Source organism: Acomys minous (assembly GCF_964271855.1).
Source record: "Acomys minous genome assembly, chromosome: 16".
Classification (NCBI taxonomy): domain Eukaryota; kingdom Metazoa; phylum Chordata; class Mammalia; order Rodentia; family Muridae; genus Acomys; species Acomys minous.
In genome coordinates this window covers 49,324,268-49,346,574 of record NC_140498.1, presented here as the reverse complement: position 1 = coordinate 49,346,574, position 22,307 = coordinate 49,324,268, and the positions used below count along the sequence as shown (strand labels likewise).

Sequence of the window (22,307 nt, the reverse complement as noted above, 5' to 3'; positions counted from 1 at the left end):
TCAAGATTTTTAATTCATCATATTTTATTTAATAAGATAAACAATACCACAGGGAAAAAATAGTGTCTCTTAAATAAAAATAGGCTCAATAATATTTATAATTAAAGAAGCCACTAGCCTAATTTTTCTCCTGTGATAAGATGGGACCCAAAACTTCACTCCCCTGCAAACATAGGTAGGAGCAGCACCATTTCTCACAAGGCTGTGGGGCCCATGCAGCTCAGCACCTGTGCAGGACACAGCCTGCACTTTGACCAGGAAGTCCAGGACCACTTTCACCAAACACACTCTAGTGGGAACACAATGGCAGGCCCTCCAGTTGTGCATTGGGGAGTATCACAGAAGACCGAAAGCCTGCTGAATGTCTAGCTATTGGCAGACTGGCTAAACCAATCCTGGCCAGTCACACCGGAACACGTCAAGAGCAGCTAGAAAGAAGATGGCAACCCTGAGCACAGCCATATGAAACCCTGTCTGTGATATAGTGTGAGCCCTATAGGGAAGGGGAAAGGGATTCCCATGCATGCCCACGTCTGCCTCAGTCACACAAGCATCTCTGGGATTGGCTCTAGTTAAGCCAGCAGGGAGCAAACTGAGTGACAGGAAACAGGAGAGTGCCCATCAGTTAGCCCCTGATTTTGAAACATATGCATGCGCGTCTTTCATCCAAAGTACATGAAATGGAAATGAACACATGTAGTTTTCTTTGGTATTCCCTTTCTGTTTAATTAAAAGTACAAGTGAGGTGTGGTGGTACATGCCTGTAATCCCTGCACTTGGAGGCCAAGGCAGGAGGATTCTATGTTTGAGGCCCAGCTGGGCTACATACATAGCAAGCCTTTTCTCAAAAGCAAACAGAAGGGAGGTACGTGTGGGACTGGGGTACACATGCTTGCCCCTCCATCCCCTGCCCTGACTACCTTGCCAGCGCCTGGACCTTTGTGGTATGGCGTTCCTGTTGCTCTGTCACCTTCTTTTTCAAGGCATCCACCTCTTGCCTGAGTGCGGCTGAGTGCTCCATCTCACCATCAAGGAGATTGCGCAGTGACCTGGAAAAGAGGAGCAGTTCAGAGGCTGTCCACCCAGCCCTCCAGAGAACAGCGGGGTTCTTAACCCAGAGCAAGTTTCATCACTGCCCACAGGCTCTGCAGCAAGCACAGTGCAGGTCTACCTCACCTAAGCTGTTAGCAGACAGCAAACAGAAGCCAAGAGCCCAGGGGTGATAAAGACCCTGAGCCGCAGGGCAGGCGCCTGTGGTCAGATTCTGGGACAGCTGAGGTCAAGGAAACAAGGAGCCCAGCAAACGCCAAGGAGGTGCTTTTAAAGACACTCCAGTCGAAGGCGTGGGTGTTAAGCAGAAGGTCTGACACAGCCTCAGTGGGTAAGTGATCTCACAAATGAAGAAGTACTCTGCGGCAGAAAAATACAGAATACCTGCTTGGATTCCAGGACAGACACCTGACCCTGCTTCCGCTGCTGCCCATAGGCTATCCAGGACCCACAGGTCACTGCAGCCTCCATGTAAGGCAGTGTGTAAGGCGCTCTATGGAGTATGTATTAGACACAGCACAGACTAAGCTAGGGAGTACAGCACTCTATGGTGTACACATTAGCAAGGCATTACCTTATATTCTATACCTTTTAGCTTTTATAGAATGCCCACACATTTCCTGTCCCCAGAAAATGACCAGGGGTAGCAGTTCTAGGAAGAATCACAAGTTACCACCCTACGATAAATCAGACATGGTTCTGCTTCACTGCGCCTAAATGGCTGTTTCTAGAAAACCAACTGAGGCATATTGACAGGCCACATCCAGAGGATGCCTGCTGTGAACCTCGGGATGTTTCAGATCCATCACGCCCCACGGCGCGCCACTGCCTCCAAGCCCTCTGAGAGCTTGGAGAACATGCGCCTTCTGGAGCGTGCTGCCCCCGACTGAAACATCCCGGGGACGCTATCTGGGAGGAAGAAATCAGCATACAGTTGTTGTCTTTCTTCTCAAGGGGAGACAACTCCACGGCTTCTTCAAGAGCATCGATCCAGCTAGAGCAAGCAAATGAGCCTGCAGTGGCGAGAAGCCTCTTGTTTAGAGTCTGTGGTGGCCCGAAGCAGCCTTTTCCGTTGTAGCAATTGTGCTTCTTTGCCTTCGGATGTCTCCATGAAGGACAAAGACCCAGAATAAGGTTCAACAGAGAACTGTGACTGCTGCCACCAGTAAAGGACAGAAGGGTGACCTGAGCGCACATGTCACCTGAGCGCACATGGGAACCCTCCACCCACCACCTCCCTGAGTCAGACAGGCTTCTGTGAGTAACCTCAGGCAAGCCTCCCACTGGCCACTCGGCCTCAGCACAGATTCTGCTGGGGAGAACGGTCAACCTCAGACACCTGCACAGGTAGTATGGACTTCAATAGGGAAGGAAGAAAAAAAAATTAAGAACCAAAATTAAAAGAATCCAATTGTCACCTTACTCCACATATGCCCAATTTGAGTGGACAGGAACACAGACTATAGATCCTCAACTAAAGGTCACTTTAAGAGTGCCTCATGGGCAGGGAGTTGAAAAGAAGTGGTACAGCACTGTTCTAAAATTGACCATGGGGATGGCTGTACAGATCTGAGAATGTATGGAAAAAACACTGAATTGTAGGGATGTGGATCCTATCAGTGAGGGTTGTCTTTACAGGCTGGTTTCCCACATTCTCCTTGTTGGAAGATGGCACTGATGGCACCACTGTTGTTGGTTTTCCATCCCTGGCTTATGTGCAAGCCACAACAAATCTACTTACTGAAGTGGTCCAGAAAAGTAAGAAATTTGTTAAGATCCCACCACCCATGTCAGGCGACTCAAAACTGCCTGTAACTCCTGCTTCATAGGATCTAGTCCCCGCTGCTGGCTACCACACACACAAGAATTTAAAGTAACAGTAAGGCAAGACATTTTCAGTCACAGCTATGGCAGCAAGACACCATGCTCTCCACCCATTCGCTCGGGGCACAGGTGTCAGGGAAAGAGCCAGCGGTGGCCTCACAGTACCCATTCTCTTCTTCCAGTTCGTCCTTTCTGTTCATCATGGCCACGATGGCTTGGCGCAGCTCATCTGAAGGAAGAGAACAAAGCAACATACATGAGCAGATGATCCCTGCGAAGCTGTCCCTTGCCTGTCCACAAGACATGTCACTACAGATGGCTTGTCTAGCTAAGTTCCCTGTTCCTGGCAAGAATTCTTTCCCGGCCTCCGAGACCCCATGGGCTCACCTGCCGCCTTCATCTACCACACAAACAGAAGGGCAGATGAGAACTAATGGGTGTGTTGGGAGGAAGGGTGTTCTCCTGAGAGAACGTACTCAGCTCACAGCTTCTGAGTGCTTTCCCAAGTCTCTGCTCCTAGACCACATCTGTTGTGGGCAGCGATTATTGCCGCTTGCAGCTGTTTACCAGCCCAGAGAGCACATCAGGTAGTCTCGAGCTAAGGTCAGTAAACATCTGGCTGTCTGACTCTGCCTTCTGAGATGAGCACAGCTGACAATACACAGCGCACACTGCACACACGCTCAGGAAAGCCAGGTCTCTGGCCACTTCCACACAGGAAAGCACTCAGGGACAGGGAATGGCAATATGCACCCACACTTCCTGCCTCCATCAGGCTTGTCCACTGGTGCTGTGGGCACGCTGAAGGCATCGCACCAACTGGAGACGGCAGTACTGCTTTATCTGGTTCCCTGATTTCCCCTACGGTGACTGCTAGGAAGCCCAGTGTCCAAACCACACATTTAGTAGGAGTGTCTGACTATGTCCAAGATTATATGCTATGTCCAAGACCAACTACATGGGTCCAATTTGATGGCGCCATGACAGGGGTGCTCAAAGGCTCAGTCGCCAGCTTCGTGTTTTAAAGCCAGGGGCATTGATGATCCTAGCAAACTTCCTCAAATTTAAAATCTTTCATAATACCCAAAGTAGCTAGGAAACACCTTTCCATAAAAGATATTAACAAGAATTAGAGATGACTGGAAGAGGGTGAGACTGAGGAACAAGAGGAAAGTTGTGAATCTATGACCCAATCGAGCAGCCCTGAGCAACAGAAAGGAGGCCCTAGGTGAGGCCAAGGGCAGACCACAGGCAGGACTGAGCCCTGAATACCCAGCCACACTCTGCCCAGGGCTCAGCCATTCGCTAACTCATCCATCTACCTCCTGGTGCAAGTGCTTTCCCGGGGAGAGCTAAGCGCCCACCTGATCTGAGGAAGAAGATGGCTGTCCAAGGATGGTTCCTAATGGTGAGTAACAGCGACCACCACAAGCTCACTTGAAGCCAACTCAGTGAGGTTTCTGCTCTGGCCCTGGTCATCAGGGTCCCTGCTCAGAGCCTCGCTCCAGTGTCCCAGCCTCTGTGTGGCCTCCCTTCAGACACAAGGGGAGCCAGAGACCAGATGAGATTGAGACAGGGGTGTCTCCAGGCTACACTCTCACAGGCTGCAGCAGGAAGCTCAGGGAGAAATGCGAACTGCTGCCACCACTTGGAATGTTAGCTTAATTGATAAGCGTAGAGAGGAAAACCAACGCGGGAGCTGTATCCATACATTGCTGTGGCCATGAAGGAAATAGAATGACAGATTCACTTTCTATCAGCAGCAGGCAGCATTAGCATCCTGGGCTCCATCTTCAGCAAGCCAGGCAGTGCTGAGGGCACTGTGGATGCAAGCTTGGCTACTCATCCACTCCAGGACCTGCGCGGATTCTGAGTTTTCCTCCAGGTTTTCTTCCCCACTGGAGGTCTAAGCTGGGCATGAACCACACAGAAAGGGGGCGCTCACGGTTGCCATCTAGGGCTGGAAGGCACAGAACCTCCTAACTGAGGATCCTGCACTGTTTGCCTCCTCTCCACTCTGCAGCAACATAGCTGGATGACACTCATGAACTGCTTGTGTTGTCTGGTCCCCAAGCTGGGACCAGACTGTGACCTCCAGGACCTGTGTACTCAGCAAAAAGTGGCCTGGAGTTGGTAGGTCAGGTGTTGCCACACTGACAAGCCCTCAGTCCTCTGAGCTGCTCTGCCCCTCCCACAATCCTGAGCATCTGTGTCCAACAGTGTCCCCTACTCAGCCACAGTGACAGCATCTGTCTGGCCCAGAGGCCTCCTGAGGGGTCTCCAAATGATTCTGACTTCACTACTGTCGCCCAACCCATGCTTAGACTTCCCTTTAAGATGGACTTTATTACACAGAGATGTTATCTCCCAGATTTCCTGGTCAGAATCCATCTTTCTTCACGTTAAATCCTCCACTTACTTTATAGGAAAACCCGGGCCCACCTGCCCAGGCCCTGGCAAGGGTGGGCCCCCTCTGAGAAGCCTCCCTGCCTTGCCCCACAGCAGCTGTGGGTGTGAGACTGTGAGTCACCCTGCTCTTCCTCACGTTCACACAGCACCATGCCACACATCGCAGCTCCTGGGATCCCTCTCACTGCCTGTTCAACCATGGTGTTAGATTTGACTCCAGAAAACTGAGGGACCAGAGAGGCCATTCCGACCTAACTTCCTACTTCTAAAGGCAACAGCAAAGCTCCAAATGACAAATGTCACATGTTTTCTTTGTGTCTGTGTGTGTGTGTGTGTGTGCGTGTGTAGGTCATAGAAAAGACAGACTGTGAGAGAAAAGGAAGAGAAGCAGGGTGAAAAGGTGATGAGCACGTGGGACATGAAAGCAGGAGGGCGACTCAATAGAGGAAGGGGACAGCAACGGGAGAACAGGAGGAAAATGGAGAGGGAAAATATAATGACATGTAATTATGGAAATGGCACAATGAAACTCATTACATTATATGCTAACTACAAATGAATAAATAATACACACATACAGAAATCCAATGACAATAATAGCACTTTCTGTGAAGCTACGACGCCTCTGCCCAGCAAGCCTTGTTTCTAGTCTCACCGCCTCCTGTCGAGGGCAATCTATACCACAGAGCAGGAAACAGATTGTGACAGTCTCTTCAGAATACCCAATACCTCAAACCTCTACCACCTACGACGGTTGAAATTGTCCTGTGGGCAGATGTAAAGGGCAAGAGGAAGCTCAGATATGGATTCTAGAAGCTTCCATTCCAGTAACAGAAGAAAATCCACAGCAAGTTACAACCAACAGGCTCTGGGGCCAGCAGCCCTAAGTTGAAGCCCCACTCGGCCCCTGTCACAGGCAACCTGGGCAGGGTTCTGCCTAGCACTGGGCAGCCACTCAGCCTCAGTACTTAGAGGATTTAGTCTCTGCAGTCAGGCGCCGACCTCGGAGCCCAGCCCCTGCCTGAGTGGCGCCCTAAGGATAAACTGGGATCTCAGCAGTCTCTGTGTCATGAAGCATGGAGGCACACATACCAGCAACACACAATAACCCCCCACCGTGTGGGAGGGAGAGGCAGCAGGAGCAAGAGTCCGAGGCCATCCTTGACTACACAGGGAATTTGAAGCCAGCCTGGGCTACATGAGGCCTTGTTTCAACAACAAGAACCAGACAAACCTCGACGCCATCTCACAGAAGCGCTGTTAGGATTAATGAGGTGTCTGGGACACAGTGGCATCTAACAGGGACTCCTGAAGGCTCTCGCTACCCCTTCCCTTCAGTGGCAGGGACAGAAGGTGGAATCATGGTGCCACCCATTTATGCTGGGCCCATTTGTGGAAACATGGGCATATATATACTAAGCCCCTGTGCACCTCAACCTCGGCCGATAAAAGGAAACTCTTGAGAACTCTCTCTGCTGTAAAGCGGCAGAGCAGAGAAGAGAGCTCCCCACACAGGGTCAAACGGCATCCACTGGGCTACCAGGCAGCAACAGCGGAACCATGCCTGCCCCACACACTGTTTGCAGACTCCTGGAGGGACCCTGAACTAACCTGCACAAACGTCAAAGGGATAGACAACCATCCCAAGTGCAGACAAAGCAACACCCGGCTGATGGCACCACAGAGAGAAAGCTGTTAGCTCCCCTCCTGCCTTGCACAGACTCCACAGCACTGCAGTGGTGCAGAGGACAGGGCCCTAATGCTCTTTGACAGACTATGATATGAAACTCATGCTTGCTACTCTGCTGGCTGGCCTGTGCCTTCCAGGGCAGCAGTGACATGTGACAATCACCAGCCACCAATCTCAGAAGTGTGCATAAGCAGAGGCTCTCTCTCCCCAGTGTGTAACTGTCTCTCCAGCATGGCGGGGCCCTTTAGTTGTTAGTCTCTGTCATTGTGGTTCCTGACTCTTTACTGAGGCGCAATCCCCAGAAAAACACATAGGAGAGGCTCTGACTCCCAGCCTCCATGGATCCTGGCCATGCCAGCCAGTCCCTCTCCAGAGGCTGAAGGGCCATGGCCATCTCTCGAAAGCAGGTCTTTGCTTGGCTAGAGAAGAGTGAGCTGCAAATCCAGTCATACACACAGGAGAATGTCAACTTCAGCTGTCAGAAATTGATCTGGGATAAAGTTTTTCCAACCACTGCACAAAATATGGCTTTGTCCACGAATGCTGCCACGGCAAGGAACCATTTTGGAAGCAGAAAACACAACTTCAAGCTCTACTTCTGCCATGAATGGAAATAATCTCAGGTAGAAGAGTGCTTAAATATGGGAAATGAGGCAGTCAAAACCACAAGTATATGAGCAAACACTCCTTCGGTTCTCCTGATATGAAAGCAAAGAAAGGACAGCCGGACCCACCTTAGTGGCTGCACATCAAGGCCCGCTGAAGTGAACAAGCTTGTCAAGCACAGGCAGCCGGTGGAGGCTCCACTCGGGGCACCCAGACCTCAGCTCCCCAGCCCCCAAGAGAGAGCCACTTTGCCTCTCAGCTTGCCCAGTGGGAGAACCTTGGCTAACAGCTTAAGGATGGGGTAGGGCCATGGTCTGTATCATTCCATGGGAGTCCTGCCCTCCCCTGCACTCACCCAGTTGTATACTGTCCACAGTTTCACAAGATGACAGCACGTGTTGCCCCCCTCTCCACTTACTTCAACACTGTCCCCCACAATAAGAGATAAAGGGAGCTCTCTGCAGCTATGCATGTGGTCTTGACACTGGGCCAATCACTGTGGGTCACTGGCTGTACCCAGACAAGGGACTAGAGAGGAGAGGGAAAGAGCTGGGCCAGTTGTGGTGACACTCTCCTTTAAAGCCAGCACCAAGGAGGCAGAGCTCTGTGAGTTCAACACTGGCCTGATCCTTCCCTTTTTCCAACCACATCAAACCTGCTCTCCTCACCTGTCTCTGTGTTTTAGCACATGCTCCTGAAAAGCCTATCCAAATTCCAATTCAGAGCTGCCCTTCAAGTTTTCCTCAAATTGCCCTCCCCTGGTTCACCTTGGCTCTCTCTGTGGCAGACCTGAGAGTCAAAGGCCTGCCCTAGCTTATTCCCAGGCCAGCTCCCATTCTCTGTTGCCACAGGCTTCCAGCCCCTCTACCACAGGGAGACATTGGTGACAGCTGACTCAAACTGAGCAATCATATAGAATTTTCTGAAAATGAATGGGCCACTATCTGTGATTTGAGAGATAAAGGTAGGTGGAAACAGATGCATCAAGTCAAAGAGCACCTAGTTCTAAGTCAGCCCGCAAGGTCCTTGAGCTAAAAGCTCGTTTGCCAAAAGGCCAAGTTGGCATTGACATCCTTAAAGGAGAAATTAAACTTTTGGGCAATTTGTTCTGGTTCTTAGTCACCAGGTGCAAAACCTAAACAGGACAAAGGCAGACACTGGCACATAAAGCCCACTGAGTAAAATGTCACACGTGTCAAAGCCCTACAGTCTCAAACTGGGGCAGCAAAGCCACAGAGAATCAAAACTGCAGACAATCTGTTTTAATTGTCTTGAGCACTGGCAGGGCCTCCTGATGGACACAGGAGCCATGGCAGCTCCCTGAAGGGCAGGAGCAAAAGGTGCAGGCTGCCTTGAAGAGACCATGCAACTATAGAAACAGGCAACCATCCAAGCCCAGCCTCCTCAGCTGCCAGGCTCCTACGAGTATGCCTCTGTCTTCTAAACTGGAGTGGGCCTGCAACCGCCATCATCATCTGGACGCTTCTTGCTAAGCTCCTCTCACATGCACACACATCAGTTGTCTGGTGGAAGCTAGGAGTTCAGGCCACCAGAGTCTCAGCCCAGCCACCCTAAGAGACCCTAGGGAACGGGAGGCCCAGTGCCTGGCACAGCACCTGAGCACAGCACACCTGAAAGCTGTTAAATGAATCGAGGGTCAGATGAAGACGTGAATTAACAATGGAGTAAATGGCTCACTGTGGCCCACTGCTAAAACCCGCCCTCGGCGCCAGGAACTGAGTGTCAAATGGGCTGGGCAGAAATGCCAATTGCCTTTAATAACAAGTTCAAGGCCTCATCCAAGAGCACTAAACACCAGGTTCACAGCTGTAATTTCCTGTGCCACTGACAGGCATTCAGGCCCAAGTACAGAATCTGTGATGTCATATATACACCAGGGAAGGGGCCAGGACAGCAGGGAGGATGAAAAGTTCCTACGTGTCATTGCTATGACCTCAAACTTACGAGTCAGCCAACAAATCCACGCCTATTGCCCTACCCAAAATGGCCACAGGACCCCTCAATATGATTTCAAGAGGCTTAGAAGAACAAGAACGCACCTCAACACACAGGGGGCTAAACACGACCGGAGACACAGAACCAGCGCCACTGGCCTGGGCACACAAAGTATTCCACAGTTACTAACTAAATTGTGGTGTGAGGGGAAGGGATAAGCCAGAGGCTAATTGGTGTTATAATCCCTCTTTAAACCAAAAAAGAAATGATGACATCTGGATGTGGTAGGTGTGTACACACACTCACACCTGTAACCTATCCATGCAGTAATTCTGGCTTTGTAAAACATCTTTCCCATAGACTTTCAAGAGCCTCTTACAAACACTCCCCTGAGGCTCATATTGGTTATATTTAAGGAGAAAGCTCACGAGGCCATGTGTACAGAAATAAAAAAAAATGTTCTTCTATGGATATATACTTAACCTACATCATCGTTTTGAACTTAACATCCTGCTTTTTATATTTCTGCCTGCCTGCCCACTCCCTTTCCTTTTAGCTACCAGAGAAAGGATAAACTATACTGAGCTTCAAAATATAACTTGAAATCAATCTCAGGCCCATCCTAGCTTTTTCTTGTTTCTTCCTCTTGTTTCCTTCTTCGCTCTCCCCTGCCCCACCCACCAGTCAGGAATAAGAAAACAAAAGTATCTCAGGCCAATTCCGAATGCTGAGATGGCCAGAGGCCACCACACATGGGCTGCTTTCTGTGTGCCCAGCAATGCACAAGGCTTCCAGACAGCCTCTCGAGGTAAGAATTGGGAGTAGCTGCAGTAGAGTACACTCAGACCTACAACAGAGGAGGAGACAGAGGCACACAAGAGCGAGGACTGACCCAGGTCATGCAGCTAGTAAAGGGAGGGACACAGACTCCCAGGGCAGGCTCCCTAGTCAAGCCTGTCCCTTGACATGCATGGTAGCTGAGTATGGCCTCACCCTACCCCATCACCTCACCCAGCAACTGGAGGGCTCCAGCAACTCTTCCAACTGCCTTTAGAAAACCAGAGGTCTAGCCAGGTGTGGTGGCGCATGCCTATAATCCCAGCAATCAAGGAGGCAGTGGCAGGCAGATCTCTGTGAATTCGAGGCCAGCCTGGTCTACAAAATGAGTCCAGGACAGCCAAGCCTATACAGAGAAACCCTGTCTCAAAAAAAGAAAGAAAGAAAGAAAGAAACAAAGAAAGAATGAAAGAAAGGAAGGAAGAGAGAGAGAGAAAGAAAGAAGAGAGAGAGAGAGAATGAACCAGAGGTCTGATGAACTCAAGGCCTCATCAGGCTTATAAACAGTTACTTCTGTGTAATCAGAGGCCAAAACATTTGAGAAACCCATGGCAGCAGGGTAGAAAATTAAGAAAACGTTAGGCACAGAAGAAAGAAGAAGGCACCCTCCAACTTGTTGAGAAAGCCCAACATCCCCATCCTGTCTATCAGTTAGTCAAGCGCACCCCACATATACTCACACATACAGTACATATCTTTAAGGCAGACGCCCTGAAAACCATGATAGAGATGTGCTTATAAAGAGAAAAACACAGGACCTCCAGCCCTTGAGCCACAGAAGCCACTTTCTGCCCAGCTCCTCCCCTCCCTTGTTAGCATGCATGGATTGTGCCTGTCCCTTAGTTCATTAGGACAAGGGAAAATCCTACCGGTACAGGCTCCTGTCATGGTGTCTCCAGGGACAAGGTGGTCAATGAGTTGTATCTTACATGGGAAAGTCCCCTTAACCAAAGGAATGTATTCCACCACCACCCCTTTTCTTTTAATGGGGTGGGGAGTAAACATCAGGGCCGGAGTTCAGATTCCCAGAATCCATGTAAATCCAGAGGAAATGAGGCAACTTGCACCTGTAGCCCAGCACTCCTGTGGCAGGATGGGAGGCAGAGACTGTCTCAGAAGAGTTGGCAAGAACCAGCCTCTACAAGTCACCATGGTGTGTGCACACCTACACACACACACACACACACACACACAATCATCATGATGAAAATCTCCAGAACTCTCCAAGAATTCAATAAAATGCCTATTCTTTTCTGCCACAGGCAGCGTGTTTCCCAAATAACCACTGCCCCCTTTTCCCTAAGCACTTTAGTCCTGACTAAGCTCTAGCCTGTGAGTTTGTACTCAGGCTTAGTTTTCATCTCTCTAATCACCAGGACAACTCCCTCAAATGCTGTTTAAGACAAGGCAAGCATGAGTTCCTCAGAGGGACGTGGGCACAGAGAAAGGCCACTGTCCTAGGCAGGGTGCAGTGCAGGCTGCCCCCAGTTCTGGTAGCTCTGAAAGGCTGGAACCCATGCTTCCCACAGAGCTCAGACTAAGCTGCTGCTCATTGGCGCTAAGGGGCAGGCTGATGGCTGTGCTGAGCCACTGTGAAACTCCAAGGCTTGAGTTCCTGGCCCCGTCTCAGGTTGACAATACTGAAGTGAGAAACACTGTGTGCCTGGCTTTTTGATCACACACCTTTCTGCACCATGGCAGATTTGTCAAACACGCAGAGCTGGATGGGGCCTATGTCAGCAACAGTTCAAGAAGACAGAGAACAGAGTAACTGCGTGTCCTGGAGCAACTCCCCCAAGAATACTGTGGCCCACAGGAGCCCTGACATCCTGGCCTGTCCCACTAAGAAAAGGCTAGAGAAGACAGCACCTAGGCACTGGGAACTGCTGGAAGGGGCATTTCCTGCACTTTGAATATTTTATCCATATATTCTTATATCTGTATATACACATAGTCTCAGTATTAAAAAAAATCAAGAGATAGTCTGGTAAAAATTAAGAAAAGTTAGGTGGGCAGTGGTGGAACACACCTTTAATCCCAGGCAGATCTCTAAGTTCAAGGTCAGCCTGGTCTATAGAGTGAGTTCTAGGACAAACAGGGCTACACAGAGAAAGCCTGTCTCAAAAAAAAAAAAAAAAAAGTAAATATTTTCCTATCTCAAAGAAAAAGTCTTCTATTTTACTATCTAAAGTCTTTAAGGCATAGCTTTTCAGATGTATTTACCAAACTAAAACCAAGACGTTTTAGAGGTTGCCTGGAAGCAATGGAAAAAACAGTCCTAAAGGGCCACTTAAAGGAGTGGAGGGATTTTGTTGTTGTTGTTGTTGTTTAACAGTGTACTGAGATGAAATTCACATGACATAAAACTAGCCATTTTAAAGTGAAAATCTAGTGCTGTTGAGTACTCATGAGCATATCTGTTTGGGACATCTTCCCCACCCAACATAGAGCTCACTGCCTGTTGAGCAAGTTTTTTCTTCTCCCCCCCACCCACTCTCCTTGACCTTGCGCACCCACCCTAGGAACTCCAGTCCCTAATGAAATCCAACCTGTGATCTTGTGTGTGTGTGGCTCACCTGGCTGAAACAGGCTTAGATTCTCTGTTCCTCTTCAGGCTGGACAGCATTCCATCCTATGATGAGGCCACTGCTGACCATGTGTTCTTCTCCTGCAGGTCCCCTGTGCTAGTGAGCAGTGTGCCCAGGCTTCCTAAACTCTCTCTTCAGGCCTTGGCTGGCATACACCAGGGCTGGAATGCTGAGGCCCTGTAGAAATTCTATTTAACTCCCAAGGACCACCAGTTACTTTCACAATGAGTAGACACAGTTGTTTTGTTTTTGAAGTCACTGCATCTCACTTAGTAAATGTCCATAAATCCACGTGGTAGCTACCAGTGCCCCCATACCACACAGCCAGCACCTATTCCACCCTGTTCATTTCCAATGGTTTCTAGCACTAGAAATAAGGCTGAAGAGTCATTTGTGGAGGTACAGGAGGTGGACAGGAAAGCTGAGGACAGCCACACCCAAGAACACTGCTGTGGGGGCTAAGCAGCAAGCACACCAGGCTTTCCTCCCCACTTCACCACAGAGGAGCTGCTGAGCGCAGAAGTACTTCATGAAGCATGGCGTCAATGAGCGATGTATGGAAGATGCCAGAAAAGCACCTGGGTTAAGATAACAACCTCCATGCCACCTCCATGAGAATCTATGAGAGGCAGAAACCACCCACCAACGCCTGAGAAATAGCATGTGATTCTGCTCGGTATATATGCAAAACATACAACACAGACAGACACAGACACAGACACAGAGACACAGACACACACATACACACATACCTGAGGGAAGAATCATGCTGTGTACCAGGGCCAACAAAAACTCATCTAAATCACTGTAGATGGAGCATGGCCTGTCCAACAGGACCCACCTTGGCCTGAGACTTTACCCCTGGGGAGTCTGAGGAACCACTGGCTCCCTTTGAGTAAACAGTGCTAGTGGTGCAGGTGCAATACTGCTGGTCCAGAAACCTCACCGTTAATAAGTCTGAAACTCTTCCATAAGCTTGAAGAAACACATTGGGCAGATGCTGTCTAGAACATTCTCTCCAGCACCAGCAGCACCAGTAGCATCCCTGACATTCATAAGCCAGCAGCATCTGAGGGACAAAGGCCACCCCCACCCCCCACATCCTGCCTCTGCCTCTCCCCTGAATGCAGGAGCCATCCAGAGGTAGCCGGAGTGACTGTGAAGAGAAAGGAAGCTGCCAACAGAAGCCAACAAGGTCAGCCCTCCCAAGGATCCTCAGAGACAAACACTGCTAACGACCTTCAGAGACATACGCTGGCACTTGTTCTATTTTTCAGATGAACAGATCGAGTCTCAAAGATAAGTAGGTCAGAGCCACAGATAGGAAACAAAGGCCCTTGCTGACCACAGAGGCCAGGTCCTCCACTCTTTCTCTGTAGACAGATGGAGGGGGCCGCTGTCCTTGGTCCTGACAAAGTACTGTACTGGGAGAAGCTACAGTGTTGACACATGTACCTTGCTATGGTCTGGATTCTAATTCATCCCAAAGTCTTAAGTGTTGAGGGCTTGGTCCAGAGTGCAAATGCTGGAAGGTTCTGGACCCCCTGGGAGGTGAGATCTGGGGGACAGAAGTTTGGTAATGAAGGCACATGTCCTGAATAGGAAACCAAATGCCTTCCTTCCTCTCTCCTTGTTTCCCAGATCTCACCCAGAGGTGAGAGGTTTCCAGCGCTTCCAGCTCCCACTGCCCAAAGGCCACAGCCCCAAACACAACAATCAGCCACGAACTGAAACCTTTGAAACAGTAACCCTAATCTAACTTTTCCTTCACCATTTGTTGCTGCTGTTTTATTCAACAGCTAGTATTTTATTCAGATAGCACCCTCATTACATGTGGTCCAGGAGACTCAAATACAATCAGATATTAAACATCTTCAAACATCATAGCCAATGATGCCCCATTTGCCTATGATCTCTCTAATATAAACCCACTTCCACACCTCAGTGGCCACCAAACCATTCAGTATAGCTTTCTTAACTGTAAGCTGTTTGAAGCTACCAGTTTTAGCACTTTGAATTCTTTTTTTCACTCTGAATAGCTGTAGGGACTTCATCAGGGGTTGGAGGAACCAGCTCAACCTTGGCACAGTGCCAAAATGTGGCCAGTCGAGACTTCACAACAGCTATTAACAGCTCTGGGGCCTTCTCAAAGCTACAGATGACCTTGGACATGGGCTAAAGTGAAAGGTTCCTCTTCCTGAAGCACCAGCTCCTTCACCATTTCTTTATATATGCAGTGTGTGTCTCTGTATGTGTATTTGTGAGTGTGTATATGCATGTACTTGTGTGTGCGTGCATGGGTATGTGTGTGTACATGTGTAGGAGTGTGCACAGAGGCCAGAAGCTGACATCAGGAGTCTTCCTCAGCTGCTCTCCACTGTATCTCTACAGACAAGTCCTCTTACTGAACCTGGAGCTGGCTGACTCAGCTAAGCGGGCTGGCCAGTGAGCTTCATGGATACCTGCCTCTGCCTCCCTAGAAAAGGAGTTACACAAGACTGCCATGATGCCTGGTTCTGGGCCTTCTAGAAATCTGGATTCAGGTTCTATGATGATGCAGAGGTAATGTCATGGCTGAACCGTCTCCCTAACACCTCTCCCTCTTAAGACATTGTGTCAGACTCACAACACCTGAAGGAAAGCTCTCTACGACATAGCCCAGCAATACCCTGGCACGCTTACTTAACCTCCCGGCTAGCCTCAGATGTGCTCACTGGAATTCTAGCATCAACTTTAGAGCGACAACATGAAAGGGACAGAGAGCACCCGGCAGACACAGGAGGGCACAGTGCCAGTGCTAAGAATGGAAGAGGGATAAGGAGATCGAAAAAGAAGGCCTTGGCTTCCAGGTGCAGCTCTGCACATGGCAATGTTGCAGCAAGCTAACCTGAAGGAGAGGGCTGGATCAGCTGAGTTGAAAAAATCAGCAAATGCTTTATTTTCTGGTAGCGATGGCACCCCTTCTATACATGGAAAACGCATGAAAAGCTCCTTTAGTGTCTGCCAGCAGGGTGCGTGCCATGTACCAGGCTCTGAATGACACTGAGTGCCAATGACTTCATGAAACTCTGCAAATCACCTCCCAAAGCAAGACTGGGGCCCACCCACTCTACAGGTTAAGAAAGCTGGGGGCAAGGAGAGACTTGCTCACAAAAGAATTGTGACACAAAACTAGGATGGGAACACAAGCCATTTGACAGAGGAACCCATAGCCCCAGGTGTGGTTTTACTGTGTGTGTATGTGTGTATGCATGCGTACATGTGTGTATGTCTGATACCACAGTCGCATTTCAGAAATAAAGATGCCAAACTCTCTGGTGGCTCCAGTAGAATCCACATGCTCAAGCCTCAGAGGTGAGGTGGAGTGCCCTGGTCACAGGTCGTGAGCATGTTTTGCCTCGCTTCGCTCTTCCTCTTAGCAGAGCCTCAGGAGGAAGACTGAGAGACCAACCAGGCCCAAAGGTCAGCGTCTAAATGTGAAGGTGCTGCAAGTGTTGCCCGCTTATTTTACTTAGGCAGCCCTGTCACTTGCAGCCAAACAAGTCACACCCCATAAGCCACAACTTGGAAGTCACAGTGAGTTGGTACTGAAGTCAACACGGAGGGTGAGAAGAATGACCTCATTCTTGTGTGGTGCCACAAGTGGCAGATGGGGACTGGGAAAGCAGATGCCAAATGTAGCCAGGGCCTCAGATGCTCAATCCATAAGTGACCCACCAAGCAGCCTCCCAGCTCCAAAATGCAATGACTCCGAAGGAGCAGAGGACTTTGTAGGTATGGTGTTCAAGGATCCCTCAATCTGCTCCTATCTTTAGCTGGACAACTGGCCAAGTGTGACTGACAAGACATGGCCCTGAGCTGACCACAGCTGCCAGTCTGCTGTGGCCCAGGGGTGACTGCACCCAGCATCTGTTGTGGTGAGCTTCATGCATGGTCGAATGGTGGGGTTTACCCATGGCAGGGAAGACTGACTGTGTGTGAGATACTCATGAATAATTAGGATGCCAAGCTGCACAGCTTCCACCCACCCTCAGGCTGTGGTATCACATATACTGGCAACACTCAAACAGATTCACACATAATCCGCAATTAATTAGAAGCACCCAGCTCCTGGGAGGCTCCCACAAGTTCCACACTGTGCAACTTCAGCAGAAAACCACAAAACCCTTCAAGAGCCCACAAGCTCCACCGTCAACACGGGTGGCTTACAAACTAGTTAGAGCCCAGCGTCCATGCAGCCAGCAGTGCCTCACTTGCCTTTTCTGAGGCCAGCTTCTGGGACAGCATGGTGGTGTCTCCTGTTGCCTCCAAAGTTAAGGAGTGCTTCTGTCAGGCATGTGTCATAGAGATTCACAGAAGCAGAAGCCAGAGCACACGCAGAGCACAGCAGCCAGCAATCAATGGAACCTGCCTAGGCTCCCCACATGCAGAGTTGGTCATGCTGCCCACAACTCTCCATCGTCTCCAAGCCCTGTGTGGAACACCACCCCTCTATCTGTGCTGGGCACATAGCTGCAGGTAATCCAGAGCCAGCCATGTTGGTGCAAGAGTGTAACTAGAAGGTGAAGAGAGAGTGCTGTTTAGAGTCCGTGGATTTAACACCCCTGCTGCTTTCCTACTGTCCTGAGATGACAGTCCTTCTGTGATGTAGCAAACGACCATCAACTCAATGGCTTTTTAACAGCAGTGTCCCAGGTCCCACATGAACCCCCCCCACAAGATACTCTCCCTGTTTCCTGGGGTCACAGGAGGGCTTTCCTAAAGCTACTTGACAGCATCCCAGGGTGTTTGCCTATGCTGTTTATTGGGGGGCAGAGGGGAGAGGCTGTCACATGACTCTGCAGCACTCTCCCAGAGCTAGAAGGGCCAGAGGATGGAGTTCCAGTCAGTGAGGTGCAAAAGGAAGCTATGAAGTAGACCAGAAAGAGGATTTTGTTTTCCTGATAGAGAGAAAGCACCAACGCTCTGCCATGCCTCCTGCTTTCTGCTGAAAACGAACAGTGTCTGCAACAGCAGGACCTGCCTCCATCAAGCCAAAGCAAGAGCTCAAGGAGGATCCTGGAGAAAGGCGCTCAACAGTAGCCCCTGGAGACACTTCTTCCTCTTCCTAGTGACGGCATCTCCTACAGTGAGTGGACCACTTCCCATGAGGTGGGTGGGGCAGAGTCCAGCAGCCTGGACAAGCACAAAGGAGACTGTTCCCAATCTCAATCCCATCCTGTCTCCTCTTCCATCAGTGCTTCCCAAAGACTGTCAGACTGGGACAAAAGCAGCCCATCCCTCTGCCACCAGGAAGGCGTCCCCTGTCCTAAGGACTGTTCAACAGGAGCTCAACCTTGGGCGGAGCCTCTTGCCGCTCCAGCTACAGTGGGGCACAACTGTCCGCTTTGGGCGGAGCCTCCTGCCACTCCAGCTGCAGTGGGGCACAACTGTCCACTTTGGGCGGAGCCTCCTGCAGCTCCAGCTGCAGTGGGGCACAACTGTCCACTTTGGGCGGAGCCTCCTGCAGCTCCAGCTGCAGTGGGGCACAACTGTCCACTTTGGTACAGCAGACAGTAATTAACACATCAACAAAAAACATGCTTGCCGGTAACAGTGCCTTGACCCAGCACTCGGGAGGCAGAGGCAAGAGGATCTCTGTGAGTTCGAGGCCAGCCTGGTCTACAGAGTGAGCTCTAGAACAGCCAGGGATACAGAGAGACCTTGTCTCGGAAAACCAAAACAAGAACCCCCTATGACAGCACACCAATGCTTCCTTTTGTTTTCCTACAACACTTCCTACTATTTCTGGGGAATATTTCCTAAATATATCTCAGTCTCCTTCCGGGGCTTGAGAGTCCAGCAGTTCTGGACAAATTCTAATCCAATCATAAGGAGCTCCTGATAGATCAGGGAGCAACTCCCCATAGGGAGATCCAGAGGACACTGAGGCTCAAACACAGGCCAGGCCTGGCATGGGCAGTCAACACACACATGCGCAGGCCTGGCATCCACCCACATGCAGACTGCTCACCCTCTACACAGTGCTTTGGTTCTCATTTGCTCACTTGATCAACAATTACCTAACACTCTCAAGGTGCCTGGCCCAGGACAAGGTGATGGTCCCTGCTGTATAATGGTGCAACAGCCAACACATGTTCAGTAAAAGTGGGGGCCCAAGTCTGAATTGTGATGACTTCCTGGGATAGCATGAGGGCATACACTAGCCTCCCCGCTTCTCTCTGCTGGGCAGCAGCCATGTAATTAACTGTAGGCTATGCCACTATTCTATGGCCTTGGTAAGTTAAGCGTATTAAATACTTCTGATATCACTATCTATAGTGCTATAGTAATTCAAGGAGCATCTGTGAACTAAAGCATGAGAAATGAGACATGACCCCTGATCTCTGACCTTTGCCCTCAGAAAGCCTGGAGGCATGTGGGGGAAGACCAAGAAAATAGTTGGGTTTCAGGTACAGACATGAGCAGACAGGGAAGTGTCACTAAAAAACCTGAGATGGGTAAAGGAGCAATAAAACTCTGCCTGGGCTAGGGAGGGGGCTAGGTGACACAGCACTTAGAGAGGGAGGGAGCAAAGACTCAGAATATACAAATGGGAGGGGACTAGGTCCCAAATGCAAATCTCAATTTACTTTGCCAGTGCTACTTACTGTCTTTGCCAAGACAGCCTGAGCAACAGTATTGGCCAGGGATAAGCAAAACAAATTTATGTCAGCCAACCATCTTGGTCCCCAGTGAGGGCAGCAGGCATCATCCAGCTGCTTCTGAACCTCCCTCCTCCTTCCAGCTGGTTAGACGGAGGTGTCTGCTCTGTCCCTCCAGAGGGGCTGAGAGCTAGTGAAGGCGGATGGCTGGGGGGACAAGCAATCAGTCCTCATCAGCTCCTACGCAGGGCTGACAGGACACCCACTGCTGAGCTCCCAGCCTCTCCACTCAGTCACTGACTAAGCACCACACCACGAGAAGTTTGCAAAACTCTTTCTCCAGAGTAATCACTCCTCTTCAAGTAATATGGCTCATCCTTGTGACTGCCATAATGATGAGCTCAGAGGCTTCTGGGAACAGTCCTCAGAACCATGGACACCACCACTGCTCTCTCCTCAGTTTTCCATCATTAACTCAGGCACCTGAAAAAAGACATCTTCCTGTGTGAGTCACCACTGCCACTTAGGGGACAAATGTCAACTTTATTCTAAATGTTTAAGCTTCAGTAAGGATTTGTGGATGAGTTGCTGTTGGCCTTTCCCAAAATGCACTATAAACACTGGCTCCTTCCCTTCCTGTTCAGGCTCACTGTGGCCCTTGATGTGCCCTGCTGCTACCCCACCTTCTGACGATGGAGGCTGATTTCCTTCCAACTCCAGTGGAGATGAGCTGGGACTGAGTACGAAGCTGCGATGGGGCTGGGGAGATGGCTCCGGAAGCAAGCACAAGGACATGCCTTCAATACCCAGACCCCAAAGAACTAAAGAACAGCAGTGATGGCACACCTGTAATCCAGCACTGGGGAGGTAGAGATACTTGACCGCCTACGGCCCACTTCATGGCCAGTCTAGCCCACCTGACAAGCTCCAGCCAATGAGAGACCTTGTCTCAGAAAACAAGATGAACATGCTAGTGTGGATGAGAGAAGCCCAGGAGTCCTCGACCCTACACAAGGAATACAGGCAACTGTAGGAATGCTGAGACTCAGATAGTCTTCTCAGGGAAGAACACTGCGATTGGTTAGCCAATTCCAAATGGTCAGCCCTGAAAACAGACATACAAGTAATATTCTACAGGCTGTGTGTGTGTGTGTGTGTGTGTGTGTGTGTGTGTGTGTATGGATGCATGTAACACCACTGTGAAAAAAGAGGCCATGATTTTGAAAGATAACAAGGAGGAGATTATGGAGGGTTTAGAGGAAGGAATGGAAAAGAGAAAATGACATAATTATATTATAATCACAAAAAATTTCAAAATATTAAAAACAAAGATGCCTAAGGAACAAGAGCTAAGACTGTCCACTAGCCCAACATGCATGTGCACACACACACAAGCACACATACAGGAAGGCACACACAAGTTTTAGTAACACACAAGCACACTTATACTCAAAGCTAACCCCACACATCTGTGGCATCACACAGGCTGACACAGACTGGCAGCACAGGGAGGCCGCAGTGCAAGGCAGGTCCCCAGCATACTTTGCAGGGTCTATTCTCAGTGCCACATGTCCTTTGTACTTGTCCCAAAGGAGAGGGGTGTTTAGAATGTGAGGCACACCATATTCAAGATTTCAGGCAGATGTGTGAGAGAACATCTAACAACAGATTCCCCAAATCAAAGAGCTCACTGCGCCAATTATTCCATCGTGGCGACGAGGTCAGTCCAGCATGTGAGGATGGTGAGGCTGCGCACAGCTGGCCTCCAGAAGCTGTGGGTAAAGCCACAGTGCCAGGCCTCTCAGATGGCAAGGAGACCACCTGGGCCTGCACGCAGTCTAGCCAGAGTGACCGGGAGCTGGGTTTCCCTAGAGAACAGAAGCGTCACAGGAAAACTCTTCAGACACAGTCCACTGTGGCAGACATGGGGCCAGTAATAGCCACAATTCCGGGGAACTGGCTGATGCTTTTTCTTGCTGCATCTGACACTAGAAACTCAGAGGTGTTTTACCAGATCTGGACACTGGAATGGCATATATCAGTGTTTTAAGTGCAGTTCATCTTTTATCAAATAGCTATGGAAGGATGAGGCAGGGTGCTGGGTGAGACTCTGAGTCCATGCCCGTGGGGTGCAGTGCTCAGCCAGTCACTGCTCCCACGGGAACCCTTCCCTTTCTGTCATCTGTATTTCCTCAATGCTTCCTTATGGTGGCAAGGTTGTGGACAGCCCTCAGCGCCCATGGTACAGAGCGCAGCTGCAGCTGAGAAGGGCCACTCTCAAGCTGCTGCTGTATCCCACCCTTCTTGGCAAGTGTTGCCATCTCTGCAAAGCCCTCCCCCCCCCCATACTGAAGCTGCCCTATGAATTCTACCCCAGATTCTTGTCACCCCCTCCCTCCCGCTCCTGGCATCAGTAAGGAATGTCTATGTTAGCGTCAGTGGCCACCAGCCACAGCACTAGGTCAAAGGTATTTATACTTTCAGGCACTGGGTTAGGGTGCATAACCTTGGGGGTCCTGTTAGGATTTCCTGTACAGGGACTCGCTCCTGTGTGAGGCAGATGGCTGAAAGTCACAAGGAGGTAGTCAGTGCCCACTGGTGACAAAACAATTGTGTCACTCCCACATGACTTCTTTCTTTCCCGTCCAATTGTCCCTCATGTCTTGCATTGTACTGTCTCTAACTCCCAGTCTTTGACTCTCT

At 49.9% G+C, this 22,307-nt stretch overlaps 1 protein-coding gene across 6 annotated transcripts in view; it reads right to left on the bottom strand.

Moving 5' to 3' along the window:
• SNX29 (sorting nexin 29) overlaps positions 1-22,307 on the bottom strand; it is a 401,127-nt gene that overhangs the window by 291,782 nt on the left and 87,038 nt on the right. For all 6 annotated transcript variants that reach the window (XM_084763168.1, XM_084763169.1, XM_084763172.1 and 3 more), the window contains 2 exons: positions 3,040-3,103; positions 921-1,049 (listed from right to left, as the gene is read on the bottom strand). In XM_084763168.1, the coding sequence (XP_084619294.1) occupies positions 921-1,049; positions 3,040-3,103 (193 nt within the window). The remainder of the gene's footprint in view (positions 1-920; positions 1,050-3,039; positions 3,104-22,307) is intronic.